Source organism: Euleptes europaea, chromosome 6 (genome assembly GCF_029931775.1).
Source record: "Euleptes europaea isolate rEulEur1 chromosome 6, rEulEur1.hap1, whole genome shotgun sequence".
Classification (NCBI taxonomy): domain Eukaryota; kingdom Metazoa; phylum Chordata; class Lepidosauria; order Squamata; family Sphaerodactylidae; genus Euleptes; species Euleptes europaea.
The window spans coordinates 41,601,190-41,619,504 of NC_079317.1; the positions used below are offsets into that span (position 1 = coordinate 41,601,190).

At 44.2% G+C, this 18,315-nt stretch overlaps 1 protein-coding gene and 1 non-coding gene across 5 annotated transcripts in view; one reads left to right on the plus strand and one right to left on the minus strand.

Annotated features, from left to right (window-relative positions):
- Positions 1-2,282: 2,282 nt before the first annotated feature.
- On the minus strand, positions 2,283-2,354 carry TRNAS-GGA (transfer RNA serine (anticodon GGA)). Its single transcript has one exon. It is a non-coding gene; the product is annotated as a tRNA-Ser (tRNA).
- A 6,449-nt stretch (positions 2,355-8,803) lies between these two features.
- The window catches only part of STRN3 (striatin 3), a 46,187-nt gene continuing 36,675 nt past the window's right edge, over positions 8,804-18,315 (plus strand). For 3 of the 4 annotated variants that reach the window (XM_056852151.1, XM_056852150.1, XM_056852152.1), the window contains exon 1: positions 9,026-9,186. In XM_056852151.1, coding sequence (XP_056708129.1) covers positions 9,145-9,186 — 42 coding nt within the window. In that variant the 5' untranslated portion in view covers positions 9,026-9,144. Of the gene's footprint in view, positions 9,187-18,315 lie in introns of all 4 variants that reach the window. The other variant, XM_056852149.1, reaches the window with a different exon arrangement.

Here is an 18,315-nt window from a genome sequence, read left to right on the forward strand (position 1 = left end):
AGCTAGTTTAGAGAGCTTAGAGCTGTATGAAGTGTGTTCATAGACAAACCTGATGAAATGCAAATCTAAACTGATTTAAATAAGAGGGAGAAATAAATCTGTCCTCTCCCCAACTTTGCCTCCAGGCACTATAATATCTGTTGTAGTCATGGCTGATTGATAACGGAGAGGTAATCTGCCCTGTCCACAGTGGCCCTAGGCCAAGCCAAACAAATGCATTGTGTATTGTCTTCTGAACAACAGCAAGGAGAGCTTGTGTGTATGTGTGTGTGTATGTATGTGATTGATGGATACAGGGAGCACAGCTGTGTGTATCTGTGACTGATGGAAGGACTGGGAAGAAAGGAAGAGGGATGAAGGTAAGACTAGATCATGGATTGCCTTTCCTCCCCTGGAAATGGAGGCTTATTTCATTCCATGGGGCAAGATGAGGAAGATACTACCAGCCCCACAGCCACTACCAGGAAAATCAAGCCTAGTACTCCCTTCTCTTTTTATTCCACTCTTTTTGCTGCGGGAAGAAAAATGTCTCTCCCTTTTTAAGGCAAGAGTAATTTCTTTAAAATATTTAAAATGACCACTCTCTCAGTCAGCAATGTCTGAACAAGGAGTTCAAAAGTTATAGCTCGCACATGACATCATCAGACAGGTGAAATCAAGTCCTTTTTTGGGAATCGTCACTGATGAGACAACAGATGTGACACCAGATGATTGCTTTATATTGTGTCCGCATTGCAGAGTGAATCATTGAACATCTGAGAAGAGTAGCTTGGTGTTCATCAGCTACCTGATTCTAAAGCTTGTATGCTCTTCATTGCTGTGAGAGGAACAATCGTTTGAGGCTTGCTGTCCATGGCTTGCTTCCTTACAAGATGGAGGCAGTGCTGGACATTGTGCTTCCCACTTTTTGATGGGGTCCAGCTGACACTGATTCAATTAAGTGCCTAGGAGTTATACTGGATCCAACATTATTGCTGGAGAAACAAGTTAATGTGGCTGCAAAAAATGCATTCTTCCACCTTCATTTAGCCCAGAAGATGGCCCTCTACCTTGACTCTGCCTTTCTGGCCATATGGATCCATGCTGTGATAAAGTATTGTAACACACTAAAGTGTTGTAAAGTATTATAACATGCTCTTAAAGTCAACTTGGAAACTCCAGTAGGTACAGAATGCCGCAGCCCAGTTACTATCAGGAGTTAGGTGAAGCATGAATATCACACCCATTCTGCAGCCACTTTACCAGTTACCAATCAGTTACTGGGTTCAATGAAAAGTTCTGGTTATCATTACAAAGCCCTTGAACCCACATACTTCCAGGATCACCTTTCCCACTATGTTCTGCCACAAACAGCTTTGCTCACCTGAGCAAAGCCTTCTGGTGCCACCCTGCAAGATCAACAGCCACCCATGCTTATGCATGCTCTGTTATGACTCCCCCCTCTGTTATGACTTATGTGGAACAGCATGCCAGAGGAGGTCAGAAAGGCTCCCACACTTCTATCAGAACATGCAAAACAGAAATGTTTGGGGGGCATTTTTATGAAGGGATTAGTACAGCATAATGAAAAAGTTTAGAAGACATTTTACAAGGGAATAGGATTGCAGTGTACTGTGTTTTATTGTAGTGATCATCACAGGACTTTCTACCTTTGTAATCCACTTTCTGCATGGTATATCATGCCTTAGTAGGACTGCTGACCTACAGTTGTGGTCTGGAGGTCTCCCAGCATTAAAACTGATCTCCAGACTAAAGAAATCCGTTTCCCTGGAGGATGTAGCAGCTTCAGAGGGCAAAACCTCATCCACAGGCTCCACTCCCAAATCTCCAGGAATTTCTCAGACCACTGTAATTCTAGTCCAACCTGATGAAGGGAGCTTTGACTCTTGAACGCTTATACCCCCAAAATCTTGTTGATCTCTAAGGTGCTACTGGACTCAAATCTAGCTCTTCTACTCCAGACCACCACAGCTACCTTCTGTAAATTGTCTAGTCCAGTTATGTTGCTTATCAGATGTCATATCCCACTGATTGCATTGATTAATACTGGATAATCCGCCTTGAGTCTCAATGAGGAAGGCAGACAATAAATAAATAAATAAATACAGTAAATACATCAACAAAAATCTTGGCAAGACACCAAAATGCTGCTGAGAAACTGGGCTTGAACACACATGAAGTTGCCTTATACTGAATCAGACTGTCGGTCCATCAAAGTCAGTATTGTCTATCCAGACTGGCAGCGGCTCTTTCCTATCACCTACTTGCCCAGTCCCTTTCACTGGAGATGCCGGGGATTGAACCTGGGACCTTCTGCATTCCAAGCAGATGCTCTACCACTGAGCCACAGCCCCTCCCCGAAGGATCCTGAAATACTAAAGGTTAGGAAACCCACCAGCACACTTGTAGAGTACAAAGACATCGACATTGCCAGTGGTCCTCAATGCAAAGAAATATGTCTAGAAGGATTTTTATTGCTGTCCTTGGTCGAATAACTTCTAAAAGCAAACTTCTGTTCAACCAGCCTGACTTGAACCAGCTAGTGAAAGCTGGGAAACACTTAAGCAATGGTTGCATGTGGAAAGCATTTCAGCAGCACAGGAGAACTGAGAGCCCCTTGGTCTTCACAGCTGTGACTGAAATTTAAGCACCTGTTATTCCTCCCCACAGTCATTCCAACAGCTGAGGTGCAGATGGTTGCACATTTATTGGGAGGACAGTCTTATGCCAGGCTGGAATCTCCGAGACCAAGGCATTGTGCTAGATACCTGAACCAAGAGCATCAAAAGAACGCTCTTTGCATGTGCTGAGAAGAATGAAGACATGCTTATGTCACTGCAGGGATACACCTAACCCATTTGCACCTTCTGTGTCCACAAGGAAAAACTGGCCAGACTCCTTTGGATAGTGTGAGAAAATAATTCATCACCAGAACTGTTAAATGCCTAACTACTTTTGCCTTAAGTATGCCAAAATAATGCTTATGGTTTATAGTTGTTATTAAGTATAATACACATTATACAGTTTCTGTGTTATCAACAGTACAAGTTCATTATATTCCTTATATTATATGATAATTGTATTGAACTACTAGTATCAAGAATCAGCAGATTCTGGAAAGTCACTTGCCACTGCCAGTCTGATCAGACAGTATTGATCTTGATGGTCTGAGTCAGTATGAGGCAGTGTTCAGCTGTTACTTTGATCAATGACTAGTGCTTAGATTTCTTTTTATTCAAGTGTATATATGATTGTGATAAACTAATTTCAACACCGCTGAATGATTACTTATTTAGGCCAATAAATAAACAAATGTAAAAGTGCACCTTCCAAGTATGTAAAACACGTAAGGTTCTGACTGCTCATCTTAAGCCCCCTGAATTTAAAAAACACATCTGAGGTTCCAGTACATTACTATGCAGAGCTCAAAGATAAGATCGTCAACATAGGTATGACCCAGTTTGCAGTATCAGCTTTTCATGAATAGCATAGAAAGATGGATAGTGTGATAAAACACCTGAAGAGGGATACTTGCAGTGCTGTCGTAAGAAGAGTTACACTTTTCTAAATCCACTGACGTCAATGGGTTTAAGAGGGTGTAATGCTATGATGGCACTATTAACTTTCTGTAGTGAGCAGGATTCGAGTCTAGTAGCACTTTAAAGACCAACAAGATTTCCAGGATATACACTTTCAAGAGTCACCAATTCTGTAGTAAGGAAGCTCCTCCCAGGTCCTATTGTATCCATATACAGCAATACTAAAAACTTTTTCCTGGTAATGGGCCCCATTGAATAAAATGTGGTTGACTTCAAAGTAGAAGTACTTAGGCCCTGCTCCCACCGCATCACATTTTCAAATATTTTCCAGTTTAGTAACTCCATGCTGGAATTCCCCCCCCCCCTTTGGAATGTTTTTTGTTGAAGCATGGCAATTTTAAGGTTAGCTGCAGAATGTCTTGGGGAGACTGACAAGCTCCCCAGTGAGTTTCTGATTACAATATTTAATGCATAATTTGTGCTTCTTTAGTAACTTGCATAAACGCTGATTAGGCCTGTGCAAACAGCAGGTCATTGTAGGCAGATGATGGACTATATCATGTCAGAGCACAGCAAGCCCTTCACTATGTATGACATATGATGATTATAATAATAATAGTGTACTGTCAAGTCAGAACCAACTCATGGCGACCCCAGGACCATGGGGTTTTCAAGTCAGCAGATGAGCAGAACTAACTTACCTTTGCCTTCCTCTGCATAGCAAACCCTGTCTCTCTTGGTGGTCTCCCATTCAAGTACTGTGTCGGGCTATGACATAATCATGGTATTTCTGTGAACATGTGCAGAATTAATTCCATATAGAGCTTAAACACATCATACACATACAGAGGTTTGTGTAATGTATAATGAAAGTCTGTGTCATGCTGACAGGCTAGCTCTGTGTCAGGCTGACAGACTACTCTCAAGGTTAGCTCTATCAAAGCTAACTACTAAAGTTACTCTGGCTTTGTCCTTGAAAGGGCAGAGCTGAGCACCTTCCCTTGAAGGGGCAGCGTAAAGTCACCTTTCTGACTCAGCTGCCAGATGTCAGTATCTCAAAGGCCTTTTCAAGGTCTCAATAGCTGAAACTGTGCTATTGAGGCATTAAAGTTCTCTCAAAGATAAGAGTAATATGCTTTCTTGCCTTCTGAAGGCTATGCAGCTGGCCAAATGTAAACAAATGACACTTTGCAAGTGACAATGTCAGCTATAATTGTGTTTCATGAGTTATATAGTTAAACGTTGTGCTACAGATTTCTAAGTAGTCTCATTTAATGCGTATAGTCCTAACAAAGAGGATGGTATAGAAATTAAATATGTAACGTGATCATGTAACTCAGAAATGAGTATTTATACTTTAGGCACAGAGGAATGAAAGGGAAGGATGTCCATATTTGGACAATAAGATATCAGAGGACAGGAGCAGATGCCACTAAGCTCCTGGTATCTGATAAGAGAGAATAAAGGTACCCTTTTGAAGGATAAGGAAGAGGGGATAAAGGAACACTCTTAATGGGTCTAGAAACAGCATAAATACAGCTGCAGAACAGCTGGCACTTTAGAGTGTTATGACTGACAGACTGCAGCTGTCTGGAATGACACTTCTCCATCTCAAAAGGCTTGAGATGTAAAACACTGAAACTCTGTCCTTGCGTGGACAGTAGTTCTCAGATATCTTGAAGTATCAAGATCTGGATATTTCAACATATCTTACAGTCTTCTTGTGAGACTGCTCTATTCCTAGAAGAGGATAGAGACCTTAGAATTCCTATTCTTTGAATAGGAATCTAAGTGCAGGAATCTTTCCATGTATTGGAACACTGAGAGTCCATCAGATTTATGGATTCTTACAAACTAAGCCTATTTGGCTTACCAATGCTAAGAAGCATCCTGAACACAGGGCTAATAGCTAGACCTCTGAGATTGTGTCAGAACGTCCTCTACTTAACAGAGGGACTTCTGAACCTCCTCAGAGCAAGAGACCAGAGAAGTTCCTGAAGGGAAAGGAGACTCTCTGTACTCTGTGAGATATGCACAATGCACATACACAGATTGGCACAGTCAAAGAGACTGTAAACAGCTTTAAGCTAACACATAGTATTTATACATTCAGCATTGCTGTCTAAAACTAGAAAGAGCATGCATAGCATGTACATACACAATGCCTGATCTTAATGATGATCAGTTAAGAATATTAATAGAAGTCTTTAAAGGATTCAAGACTTAGCAAATACAGATGCTCTGGGATAACTTCATATGTTCTCATAGAGCTTAGATTCTTATAGGACTCCAGATGACACAGATGACACAATAAGGTATAGTGTGTCTTCTGTACAGAAATGTTATGATGTTTTGAATGGTTTAAGTTAGGATGCTTCTAACCAAATCTTTCTCCAAAGAATTAACCATATTTTGACAGGATTTCTGTAACCTTATATTCTGAATGAAGGTGCATTGCACTAAGGATACTTTATGAGTATATTCTGACTAAAATACTCCTTTATGGAGGCATAGAGAATGTGAATGATTACTTGCTACATCAACATGTTTAAGACTAATGATGTCTATCCTTATATGATATTTTAAGGCTTTGCAACCAAAAAGCATATATTATATAATGTAAATAAATGTGTTTTTTATATACTTCTACTCTTGTCCATTATTATAAATTTATTGGCGTGTTCAAGAGATGTTCTAGGAGCAATAACAAGTTTCTAGGAACCGTTGATTCCGGTCTAGTGGTGTCTCGCTGAATAAGATAACATATCCCTTCTCAGGAAGGGGTCCTTTCTAAGAGTGTAGGCACTTAACGGCCCGAACCGCGACAGTACTAACTAACTATGGCCAACCCTGCTTAGCTTACAGACTCTGATGAGGTCAGGGCTATTCAGAAGCCCTGCCCTTGCTGGGCAAATACCCCACCCACTTTCTAAAACACTTGGTATGCACCAGCGAAGGTGTCCTTGAGTGCCAAGATGCCCATGGGCACCACTGTTGTAAGACTTGGCTGTGCACGATTGGTTCATTATTGTAGCATTAAAAGCCTACTTCTTGCTCCAAAGTAATTTAGAATTAAAAGAACTGGTTTTCAATTGGATTTACTTATTATTAGGGGACGATATATTATGATTAATTGTGACAACACTTGATTTAAAGAAAACTCTTATGATCAAGAATACTAACACAGTCCTTCCACATTTTAATTCCATGCCTTCAAAGAAAACATCTAGCTCCAGTCTTTCTGTTTTACAGTGTACGTATAAAGTGTTCTTATACATAGTTTTTATATTAAGCTGTTCCTTTTAACGTAGACAGGGCCTGCAGGGATGACTGAGTAGTTAGCCAAAGGCATGTTCCCTACAGCTGGCTGATTTCATTAAAAACATCCCAGTGATGGAGTTTCCATATCTTCCCTTGGGGGATCACTCCAAAAGCCCCTACCTCCTTTATGGAGAAGATAGCCTTTCTTAATTTAATCCAATACTCATAGTAGTAATTTGATATCACATTGCTGACTGCTCGTACTGTGGTTTCTATTTGCTGCCTTGCCACTTTGGGTGACAGTGTAATCACAAGAGCAGTAGCAAAATCAGACTGTGCGCGGGGGGGGGGGAGTGTGTGTGTGTGTGTGTTGTGCACGGTGGGAGGAAGTAGCCCGCTCCTCAACCTCAAGGAGTCAGCTGTAGACATGTGAGGAATGTCACTGCAATGCCAAGAATCTTTTGCTGGCACAACCCACTATCAGGGAGACCATTTTAAATGAGCTGAAGGAGCAGCAAAACAGTAGCAGCCCACTGAAAGGCTATAAACTGAGTGGAGAAAGGGACTATTATCCAGACAGCATTAAAATGAGAGGGAGTGAAATAGGGAAACTATTCCTGCACATTTTTAAAAATAATCCCATAGGAAAATTTTTCCAAAGATGGCATGTCACAGCCCTTGCATCCATCCACCTTCCACCTAATAGTGAGGAAAAGGGCTGTTGGATAAAATACCACATTAGACATTTGAAAGGTGGTCAGTTTATAGAATGGCTGTTGTTTATTTATTCCAGGTTTTAGAAGCCAAAGCTCCCTGTAAATCAAACCTTTGACCTGCGAACAACAGAAAAGGCACTCTGTACATGCACTCTCCTGTTTATTAGTTCCTCATATGTTCCAGGTGGGATCTCCCAGAATTACAACGGATATCCAGACAACAGAAATTAGTTCCCTTGGAGAAAACGGTTGCTTCGGAGGCAGGATCCTATGGCATTTATATACCGTTGAGGTCCTTCACCTTCACCTTCCCAACCCAACCCCCAATCTCCAGGTATTTCCCAACCCAGAACTAGCAACCCTAGGAGCAGGTAGTCCTTCAGATACCTTTGTCCAGGGATAACCCTTAAATGGATCTGGCAATACCTTAGTAGAAAAGGGCCAGAGTCCAGTAGCACCTTACGCTGTGGCTCACGAAAGCTCCTACCCTACCAGAAAATATTTTTGTGAGTCTTGAAGGTGCTCCTGGCCTCTGGCCCTTTTCTACTACTGCAGACAGACTAACACGGCGACCCACTGTGAATTAGCAATACCTTGATTTCTTTTCTTTTTTTTTTTTAATTCCAGCGAATGTACCTGAAGCTGGATGGGCCTCTCTGGGGCCCTTACGAGTGATTTCAGAATCCGAAATTCCAACAAAGCACTTTTTAAATGGAGACTAGAAAGCGTGTTCGGCGCTGTACAGGTGAGGCAGTAGCCAATGCGAGTTGCGCAAGCTCGGCTCCCTTAGGCTCGCCCTCCGTCAACTTCCCCACAGCACGCGACGGGAAAGGAACGAGACCGTTAACCGACGAGAGGGTTCTCTCTCTCTCTCTCTCTCCCCCCCCCCCTCTAAAATGGCACGGAGAACAGGTCCCTCCATCTTCCCTCCAGCGCCCTTCAATCAACTGACGCGCATGCGCCCAACCAAGCAGACCGGGAGTTGGAGCAAGGCGGGTGCGTTTCCCAGCATGCTTTGCGCTCCCCCCCCTCCCCGGCCTTCCAGTGGGTGGGCGAGCCCGTCCGGCCGATGATGGAGCTGAGACTGTAATGGCGGCCGGAGGCGGCAGTGGCGGCGGCGGCTGCTCTCGGTCGGCGCTGCTCTGACACCGGGCCGCTCCTCTCTCCGCGGGACCTCGGCCTTCCTCCGCGGGCCGGTCCCTTCCCCTCCCCCGAGCCTGCAGCGCTCACCACCCCTCCCTTCCCCGCCCAGGACTCAGGAACACTCCAGGGAGGAGGAGGAGGAGGACAGGGAGGGGGACTCCCCACAGACAATGGACGAACATCCCGGAGCCGGCGGGGGGATCATGGCCGGGGCCGCGCCGAGACCTCCGCAGCCGCCGCTGCCGCCCTCCGGAGGCAGCGCCAACCCGCAACTGCTCAGCCAAGGCTGCGCGGGGCCCGGCGGCGGAGGGGGACTACTGTCGCCGCCGCCGCAGCAGCAGCCGCCGCCGCAAGGCCCGGCGGCGGCCGCAGCTCAGGAAGCGGTGGGGCCGGGCGGCGGCGGCGCCTCGGAGCTCTCTCGGCCGCAACACTACACCATCCCCGGGATCCTGCACTACATCCAGCACGAGTGGGCCCGCTTCGAGATGGAGCGCGCCCACTGGGAGGTGGAAAGGGCCGAGCTTCAGGTAGGGCCCGGCCGGCCGGCCGCGCGCGGAGGGACAATGGCGGGAGAGCGGGAGGCCCCCCGCGCGCGCGGGACGAGGAGGAGGAGGAGGAAGCGCCGCGGGTGGTGAGGGGAAGCCGGTACCTGCGCGTGTGTGGCGGGTCTCGGCGAGGCGTGGCGTGGCGGGCGTCACTCGGCACAGCCCCCTCGCGGCTCCCGGGGCCGGGCTGCTTTCCCTGGGGCAGCCATTTTGGTTTCTAGCATGGCGCCCGGCCTGGTTCGGGCCTGTCAAGCTGAGGGGGAGGGGGCGGTGCCGCCGCCGCCGCCTTTCCTTTGGGCCCGGGCCGGGCTCGGCGCCTCCCGCCGAGCGGAGGGGTCGTGGCTCCCTCTGACAGTTGGCGTACCGTGCGCGGCGGCAGCGTCCCTTTCGGCCTGTAGGGGCTCCCGGGGACGTCGCCGGAGCGCAGGGGAGCTTTTCGCGGCCGGCCGGCCGGCCTGCGCCTGGTCCCTGACAGCATTCGTCGCGTGTTGCCCCAAGAATTAAGGGAATGCAAATCACACCTGCCATGGCAACGCTTGGTCAAGGGCCCGCTTTCTTTCAAGGCAGGGGAGGCGTGTCCGCCCCCCCTTTCGGCGCCCACGTGGGTGACACTTCCACTGTGGAAGGGGCGCGGAATGGATGACCCCCGTTTCCTTTTTAGGCCTGCCTTTTCACTTCGTTTTGGATGTGAGTCTGGTGGTTGAGTCACACCTTTTAAAAGGGAGCGTGACTGTCAGATGCACGCATTATGCACAGGCTTGTTAAGAGGCTGGGATGGGTTGTGGCTCACTGCCTAGTACGCATTAGGTGGTCGGTCTCGTTTCACCGTTGCGTTGTGTGTGGATGGTTACCAATGTTGGGTTCATAGGTGTGAAGTAGGGCTGCCAGGTCCTCCCTGGCCACGGGTGGGGAATGAGAGGTAGGGTTGCCAGCTCCAGGTTGTGAAACACCTGGAGTTTTTTGGGGGGAGGAGCCTGAGGAGGACAGCGACCTTAGTGGGGTACAATGCCATAGAGTCCACCCTCCAAAGCATCCATTTCCTCCAGGGGAACTGATCTCTGTAGTCTGGAGATGAGCTGTAATTCCCATGGCATCCCTAGTTTGAAGACTTGCATATCTCTTTTGTATCTTTTAAATTGGTGGATTTAAGCTATGTTTGCACCCGTATTAATGGTGTTAAAATAAACTAGCATCTGTCGAAGGCTTTCACGGTCAGAGTTCATTGGTTCTTGTAGGTTATCCGGGCTGTGTGACCGTGGTCTTGGTCTTTTCTTTCCTGACGTTTCGCCAGCAGCTGTGGCAGGCATCTTCAGAGGAGTAACACTGAAGGACAGTGTCTCTCAGTGTCAAGTGTGTAGGAAGAGTAATATATAGTCAGAAAGGGGTTGGGTTTGAGCTGAATCATTGCAGGGCAATGCTTTGTGTGTGGATGCAGGGCAATGATTCAGCTCAAACCCAACCCCTTTCTGACTATATATTACTCTTCGTACACACTTGACACTGAGAGACACTGTCCTTCAGTGTTACTCCTCTGAAGATGCCTGCCACAGCTGCTGGCGAAACGTCAGGAAAGAAAAGACCAAAACCACGGTCACACAGCCCGGATAACCTACAAGAACCAATAAACTAGCATCTGTATATCTGCGTATCTTGATTTTATCCTTCTTTTTTTCTAACTCAATACAGTGTGCATGTTTCACAACTTTTCTGTTTTTTCTCACAACAACCCTGTGAGATAGGTTAGGCTGAGAGAAATGGTGACTGGCCTAAGGTTACTCGAGCTTCATGATGACTGAGTGGGGACTCCCCTCTAACCACTATTCCACTGTCTATATGAGAAGTATCCTATAATTGGGGTTTGTGTGGACATATGGAATGGGTTCTTGTGGTAACCCAAAAATTTCATTAGCACAGAACGTGTAACTAGTGAGGATGCTACATATTTAAAAGTAGATGATGTGCCATTTGTCTCAGTAGCGTCAAGAAAGTGAGATTTTAATCTGGAATTCCTGACTCTTTCATCAATTTGTAATGACTTTCCCAAGGCTGCAGAACCTTTCAGCCTCAGTTTTCTAATTGGGAAAAATAGGAGTGATTGTATGCCGTTTTACAGGAGTCTTGTGAGTGCAAGCACTATGTGATTTGCAAAATCTAAGACTGTGCTCTTTGCACAGAATTTTGTGACAGGTGAATAGGAATTTCCTGGTAACTTCTAAACAATGTTTTATGCTGATCCACCATTTAATAGGATTTTTTATACTAGTATTAAATTAAGGCTTAGAATTCCAGTCAGGGAAAGAAAACTCCAGATTCTTCAAGCATCTGCATGGATATCATGGCAAATTGGAATTTGATTGAAGGCTTCCCAGACCAGGAAGCTTTTAATTAAACTTCATGCTTGAGTGGAGGACGACACATATGAGTAAAATAACAAGTCAAGATGTTGTTCTTCATTAACAAAGAGGTTTGTTCATGATATCTGGAAATAACCTGCATTGACAGTTCTGTTGAATTTTTATTTTCCAGTTGTTTGATCCAAGTCTTTTTTTTACAAGATGAAGAGTGAAATTTCCACAGTGTAGCAACATTTAGCAACAGGACCATGAAAAGCAAGATTTATGTCAGGCACGTGTTGAATTGTGAAGGTTGTTGTACAAAAAGTGCTACAGCAATCCCTGTTACACAGGTATCTTAGTTATAATACTTAATGTTGTCAGGGCTTGAACTGTCTATGGATCTAAGATTCAGCCCAAAAATTCAGAGCCAAATAGGTGATTAGAAGTATAATATAAGTAAGACAGGATATATGTATTCCAAATAAACAGTTCTACTTCACAAGTTTAGATTTTAAAATACATTTTTCAAAGCAAAAGTGTTAATGAGTTATTTATATCAGTGTTCCACAAATAAATATAGAAGGATGTTACACATTGCTGGCTTTGAATCCATTCTTCGTGGCTTAAATTGGGACGTGGATGCCTGTTTCTAAATGGAAGTGTGACAGTGCAATCTGAAACATGCATACTCAAGCCCTGGGGATTTACTCTCTAGTAAGTCTGTTTAGGCTTATAGTGTTGGGAAACCTTGTTCTATTTGTCATCAGATATCACTGTGACACAATACAACATAGACCAAGCATGTTCTTAATTTAAGAACTACTGGACTCAAATGTTGTTTTACTACTACAGACTAGCATAACTACCCACCTGAAACTGTTTTGATATAGATGTATTTAGGTAATGATATCTGAAAGGGTAGTCAGGTGGCAACTCTAGTTATGCAGGGTATAAATAAAACAACATCTCTTGTCCATTAAGACATCCCACCATTCTGTGGGTATTAGCCATTGGTACTCACATGGAACCTTTGTGTTTAGAGATTGAACACTAGTTGCTGGAGAGCTGTTGTCTTCCTGTCCTCCACAAGGGGTTCCTAGAAGCATCTGGCTGCCCTTTTTGGAGAAACTGGACTTCAAAAAAAAGCCCCACTACATCAGACTAGAAATCTTCCCCCATGGTCAGGGAGTACTATGATTTTTATTTAGTTTGATATCTGTACCTGGCTTTTCACACCATTGAGGACAAAGCGACGGATGACATTATTCTCTCCTCCTCCGCTCTGTACTCACAATACCAACCCTACAAGGTACATTAGGCAGAGAGAGAGAGATGCTGGACTGAGGTTACCCAGTGAGCTTCCATGGCAGAATGGAGATTTGAGCCTGAGTTTTCCAGGTCCTAGCATGATGTTGTAACTGCTTCGCTATGCTGGCTATATCAAGTCTCTGTTTTTTTCGTATGGCTCAGCTCTTACTAATCTTTACAAACTAGGTAATCTTTTTTTAAAAATCACCTCCCCAACAATTGCAGTTGCACATGTACTTGCTTTTGAGCATGTCGTTGGGGTGCTGGGGTGGTGGTGGTTGGTGTTCCAGGCACCACGGTGACTTGGCATGAAGATTTGTTGAGGCCTGTTTTATTTATTTCCCATTTCTTTGGGAAATCAGCCTTTCTGAGGGAAGGACCCAGATAACAGATAACAACTTACTCCAACATTCAGGAAGTATCCAAATCAGTGACTTTGAAATCCCCCCCCCCATCCAACTGACAACTTGCAGCCATACTGGCTTGTGGCTTTCTAGAACAGTAATTCCACCACCTGCCTGTCATTTCATTACCGGTAACTCAAGTTCCTGAAAAACTGTCCACACCCTTCAAGGTGTAACTTGCTTACATTAAGACATTAAGTATTATCATACTGGGAAATTTACAAGATTTATACTCTGCCTTTCCGCCCTCATGAGGGCTACCAAGGCAGCTAACAGATTAAAAATATGCATAATATAATCACATCTTAAAAACCCTTAAAACCAATGAAAAAACCCACCCATACAAGTAAAACAATCAAAACCAGAGCTAAAGTACATATACAACACATAAAACAACAATTAAAAAATAGGGCAGGAAGGAGGGGATCACTGAGGAAACACCAAATAAAATGAAAAAGTGTCTACCGGCTGGTGGAAGGTGGCAACAGAAGGGGACAGATGAGTCCTGTGACAGAGAAGGCCCTCTTCCAAGTTACCATCCTTCTAATCTCAGAAGGCAAGGAAACCCAATGCAGGGCCTCAGAATATGACCACAGTGGTCTAATAGGTTCATAAGAGGTTAGGCATGATATGGTGGTCCCAAACCATATAGGGATTTTAAAGGTCAATACCAGCACCTTGCTTTTTACCTGGAAGCAGATTGGAAGCCTGGAGGGATATTGTCCTATGGGGAGCAGTTAAGATGCTTAGGGCTGTTTAGCTTGGAAAGAAGGCGGCTGAGGGGAGACATGTCTATAAAATTATGCATGGTTTGGAGAGAGTGGACAGGGAGAAGTTTTTCTCCCTCTCCCATAATACTAGAACACGGGGTCATCTGCATAAGCAGAATACTGCCATTCACAAACACAGCCTCGAGTTCAACCTTCTTCTACATGTTGATCCGGCAACCCCTCCCCAAATTCTATCCCACATTTGGCATCCTTAATCCTCATTCTGCCAGTGGAACTCATCTTGTCCTACAAAAGTGACAAGGTAGGTCTGGAAAGCAATGCAGGTGTGGGGAGTCATGCACTTCACACATGACAGAAGGCACTATGCCACTGTCACCTACCTCAACCCCAAAGCAGGTTGCAGAGGTGCTACCTTCTGCAGCCACCTTGCACCCAGCAATGGCAAGGCAAGTCTGAGGAGAAACACAGCCGACTGGAGAAGTCAATCCACCCCTGCACATTTTAGCGATGTTGAAGAGATGTTGCCTTTAGAGGCTGCCTCAATGGCAGGGGTGGCATAAGAGGAAAGCTTGTACTGGTGGAGTCTCTTGAATCATCAGAAGACATTCTGCCAGCAGAAGGTTGAGGATGTGTGATGTCTCCTGAAACCTCTTCACAGCAGTCCCCTGCTTCACATCACATTTTGCTCTTAGATCTCCTATGACTCTGAGCAGCAGCTTTTCAGAGGGTGCTGCATGAAGAGGGAGATGGTAAAAGATCCTTATCTGTGAGCACCCTTGTTCCTGTTGTTTCTGTGATCCATCCCATGCTGTTTATTTGGAATTTTTAGAGACCTGTCTATCATTTGTAGGGAAGGAAGGAAGATCAACTGAATAAAGCTTTCATATATTGAACTGTCCTAGGAATCGAGGGTTGAATAGTTATATAAAGCTCTGTTATAGAAGGACTGGAACTGTATTTTCAGTTAATGTTTTAGTTAAAGCTGACAGATCAAATCCATTTTTCCACATCAGTGAGATAATTGATTAATTAATTGACTAGGCCTGTAATTTATCATTGAATTTGTAACAGACAGGTTATTAAATAAATTGAGTAATTAATGGGCAGAGTCACTGATGCTTTGAGCTAAGTAACAGATGAGCAGCGAAAAACTGCAAAGCTGAACAGTTGTTTTTAGTCGAATTGCATGTAATTGATGATTGGATAAATGTATTGGTTTTTGCTTACACTGTCCTCATCAGAAATGAGTAGGGAAACTAAGAAATGTATTCCTGTGTTCATAGGAAATGAATACTATTCAGAAAACAAATGAATGCATCTACAGAGTAAAATATTCCTATATTGAAGGAAATTAAACATGTAATATTCAATGAGTTTTTTCAAAATGAACTGAAAATTTTAACCTGGGTAAAAATTAAAACAAAAATTAACAGTTTAATCATCAGTTTTTAATCAAATTATTAACCACAAATACAAAAATGGCAAAACATTCAGGCTTTTGGAAGTGAATTTTGGAAATTACAAGGAAAAGCTTGACTATACATATAAGTCTTCAGCAGTTACGCAAGGGGAGCAGTTTGCAGATTAGAGAGTTGGGAGAGACTAGAAAGGTAATTTGAGGATTTGACTCTCCTGAGGTCAAATGCAAATATGGAGGTACTAATAGAAGCTGCTTTTCAAATTAATAGTACATTTTATAGGGATTACAAAGCACCACATCAGGTATTGGTAAAATTGATTGTAAAAATCTGCTATGTTAGTCATTTACAGATCAATCCTGAAGGGGGGGGGGCGAAAGGTTTTTGGAGCCAGCATGACCCCTGCGCTGGTGTTAGTGCCTCTTGCCCTGGTTAAAATGGCACTAATGCTGGTGCAGGGCTACTTATGTCAGTGCTGGAGAGCCACATGGCAATGCCATGCATGGGTGCTGGCATGGCCACCGCAGCAGCATTTCCCTGGTGGAAGGGCTTGCACCAGTGCCAAAGGGGCATTCCTGGAGGTGGGGCTGACTTTAGGCAGCTCCCTGGTGCCTTTAGCCCCGGGTGCAAAAAGGGAGGCTAAGCCCCGTGAAACTCAATGGAGCAGTTTCATGGGGTTTGGGGCAATATACATTTTTGGCTTACTGTGCTGAGGCAGCAAGCTGCTCAGGAGGTGGTGTGGCAGCGCCATCCCTGGCCTGGCCCCAACTCCCCCCCACTTAGGATTATTCTGTTAGAGAGACATCTAAAGGAACCATAGATGCAAAGAAATTAATTTTCTGTCTGAGAGAATATACCAATAAGAATATCCAATTTAATTGATGGTTGATTATAAAAGACCACAGTCATAATGAGAATAAAAAAAGTCAAAGCTTTTTTTTGCAACTGCCAGGTTTGAACAACTTTCAGTAAGAAAGAAGGTCTGTAACATTTAATTACAGGATTACTAACAAATAAGGCAGTAGAAACAACAACAACAATAATAACAACAATAACAATAAACTTCTATTTATATCCTGCCCTACCCCCGCAAAGCTGGGCTTAGGGCAACTCACATCATAATTAAAATACAGTACAATAAAATACGCAATATAATAGAATAAAATTAATTATACAACACTGAAAGTTTGCTAGAATTTCCTAATTCATGTCAAGCATTCAGCCTGCGGGCCAGTCAAGGCAGTAACCACCCCCTCTCAATCTGAACTGGCAAGGCATGGCCCGACCCAATGACATTAATGTCATATCTGGTCCTTGTAGCACCTGGCCTAATTCATGGCTCCCAAATAATTCCCAGCATGTTTCTGCAACACCAACAGCTAATCTCGTACGAAACGGGGAGAAATGGACCTCAAATTAATTTAAATTGAAGACAAAGGGAGGGGAAGGTCATAACGAACCAATGGGGTATGGGGGGATCAGGGAAGGGGAGGGTGGAGGAAGGGAGGCCAGCATCTAGATATTACCGTTGCTGCCCTCAACCATAGGCCTGGAGGAACATCTCCATTTTATTGTTTCTGTCTTAACTCTTTGGTGCAGACCTGTTTCCCTTCAACCTGCCTTGTTATGTGAACAGCTCTTTCAGTGTTTCATCAGGCTTTCTGTAGGGAAGTTTCTTGATGCCGAAAAGACTTGACATGAGCTTTTTGGCTGTGTCAGCCTTAAAAGAGAATTCCAACCCCCTTTTTTCTTTCTCTCATTCTGTAGTTCCTAATTCTCCTTTGCTACAGAGATGGCTAGCAAGACCTGCTACAAATTTGAAAGCACTCCTACATTTTACCACATCTCACTGGGAATCTCTCTAGCCACACTGTTCTTACAGATGCAGGAATGCTGGTATGCTTCATCCCATGGGTGGCTCAAAGGCTTTCCTCTTATGCCACCCCTTCCATTGAGGCAGCCTCTAAAGGCAACATCTCTTCAACATCGCTAAAATGTGCAGGGGTGGATTGACTTCTCCAGTCGGCTGTGTCTCTCCTCAGACTTGCCTTGCCATTGCTGGGTGCAAGGTGGCTGCAGAAGGTAGCACCTCTGCAACCTGCTTTGGGGTTGAGGTAGGTGACAGTGGCATAGTGCCTTCTGTCATGTGTGAAGTGCATGACTCCCCACACCTGCATTGCTTTCCAGACCTACCTTGTCACTTTTGTAGGACAAGATGAGTTCCACTGGCAGAATGAGGATTAAGGATGCCAAATGTGGGATAGAATTTGGGGAGGGGTTGCCGGATCAACATGTAGAAGAAGGTTGAACTCGAGGCTGTGTTTGTGAATGGCAGTATTCTCACAATTTGGTGTGAGGAAAGGGTGCATTCTTAAAGCTAGACAGCTTAAGTGGGTGTGAACCCGGGCTTTTTTTGAGGATGGCTTCCCTGCCTTCACAGTGTCACTAGCCAATGATAAATGAGTTGGTGACATGGGGAAGCTGTTCAGTTCTGCTGGTCTTGCAAAGCAGGCTGGGTTTTTTTTTAATGGAAGGATGAAGGAACTTAGCTAGGATTTGTCAGATCTAATGAGGATGAAATTATCACCTGTAAGCAGAATCCTGATTTCACTAGCTATGTGCAATAATGCATAGTTTGCTTTATGTTTGAACTGAGCCAGTATGTATTTAGAAATCCTAATTTGTTTGTTAGTGATAAAAACTGACTACAGCAGGAGTAGCAAGATTTTTTTTTAAATCAGACTCAGGATCTTTCCTCATCTGTTATCCTTTTCTGTGTAGTGCATTCTTTTCCATGATCATGGAAAGGAATAGATTTCATTTTTTGTGTTGTTTTGTGTTAGAAACAATAGAAGAATACTGTGACCCATTACTGATTATCAAAGAAAATAATAACTTGTTTCACAACTTGCTA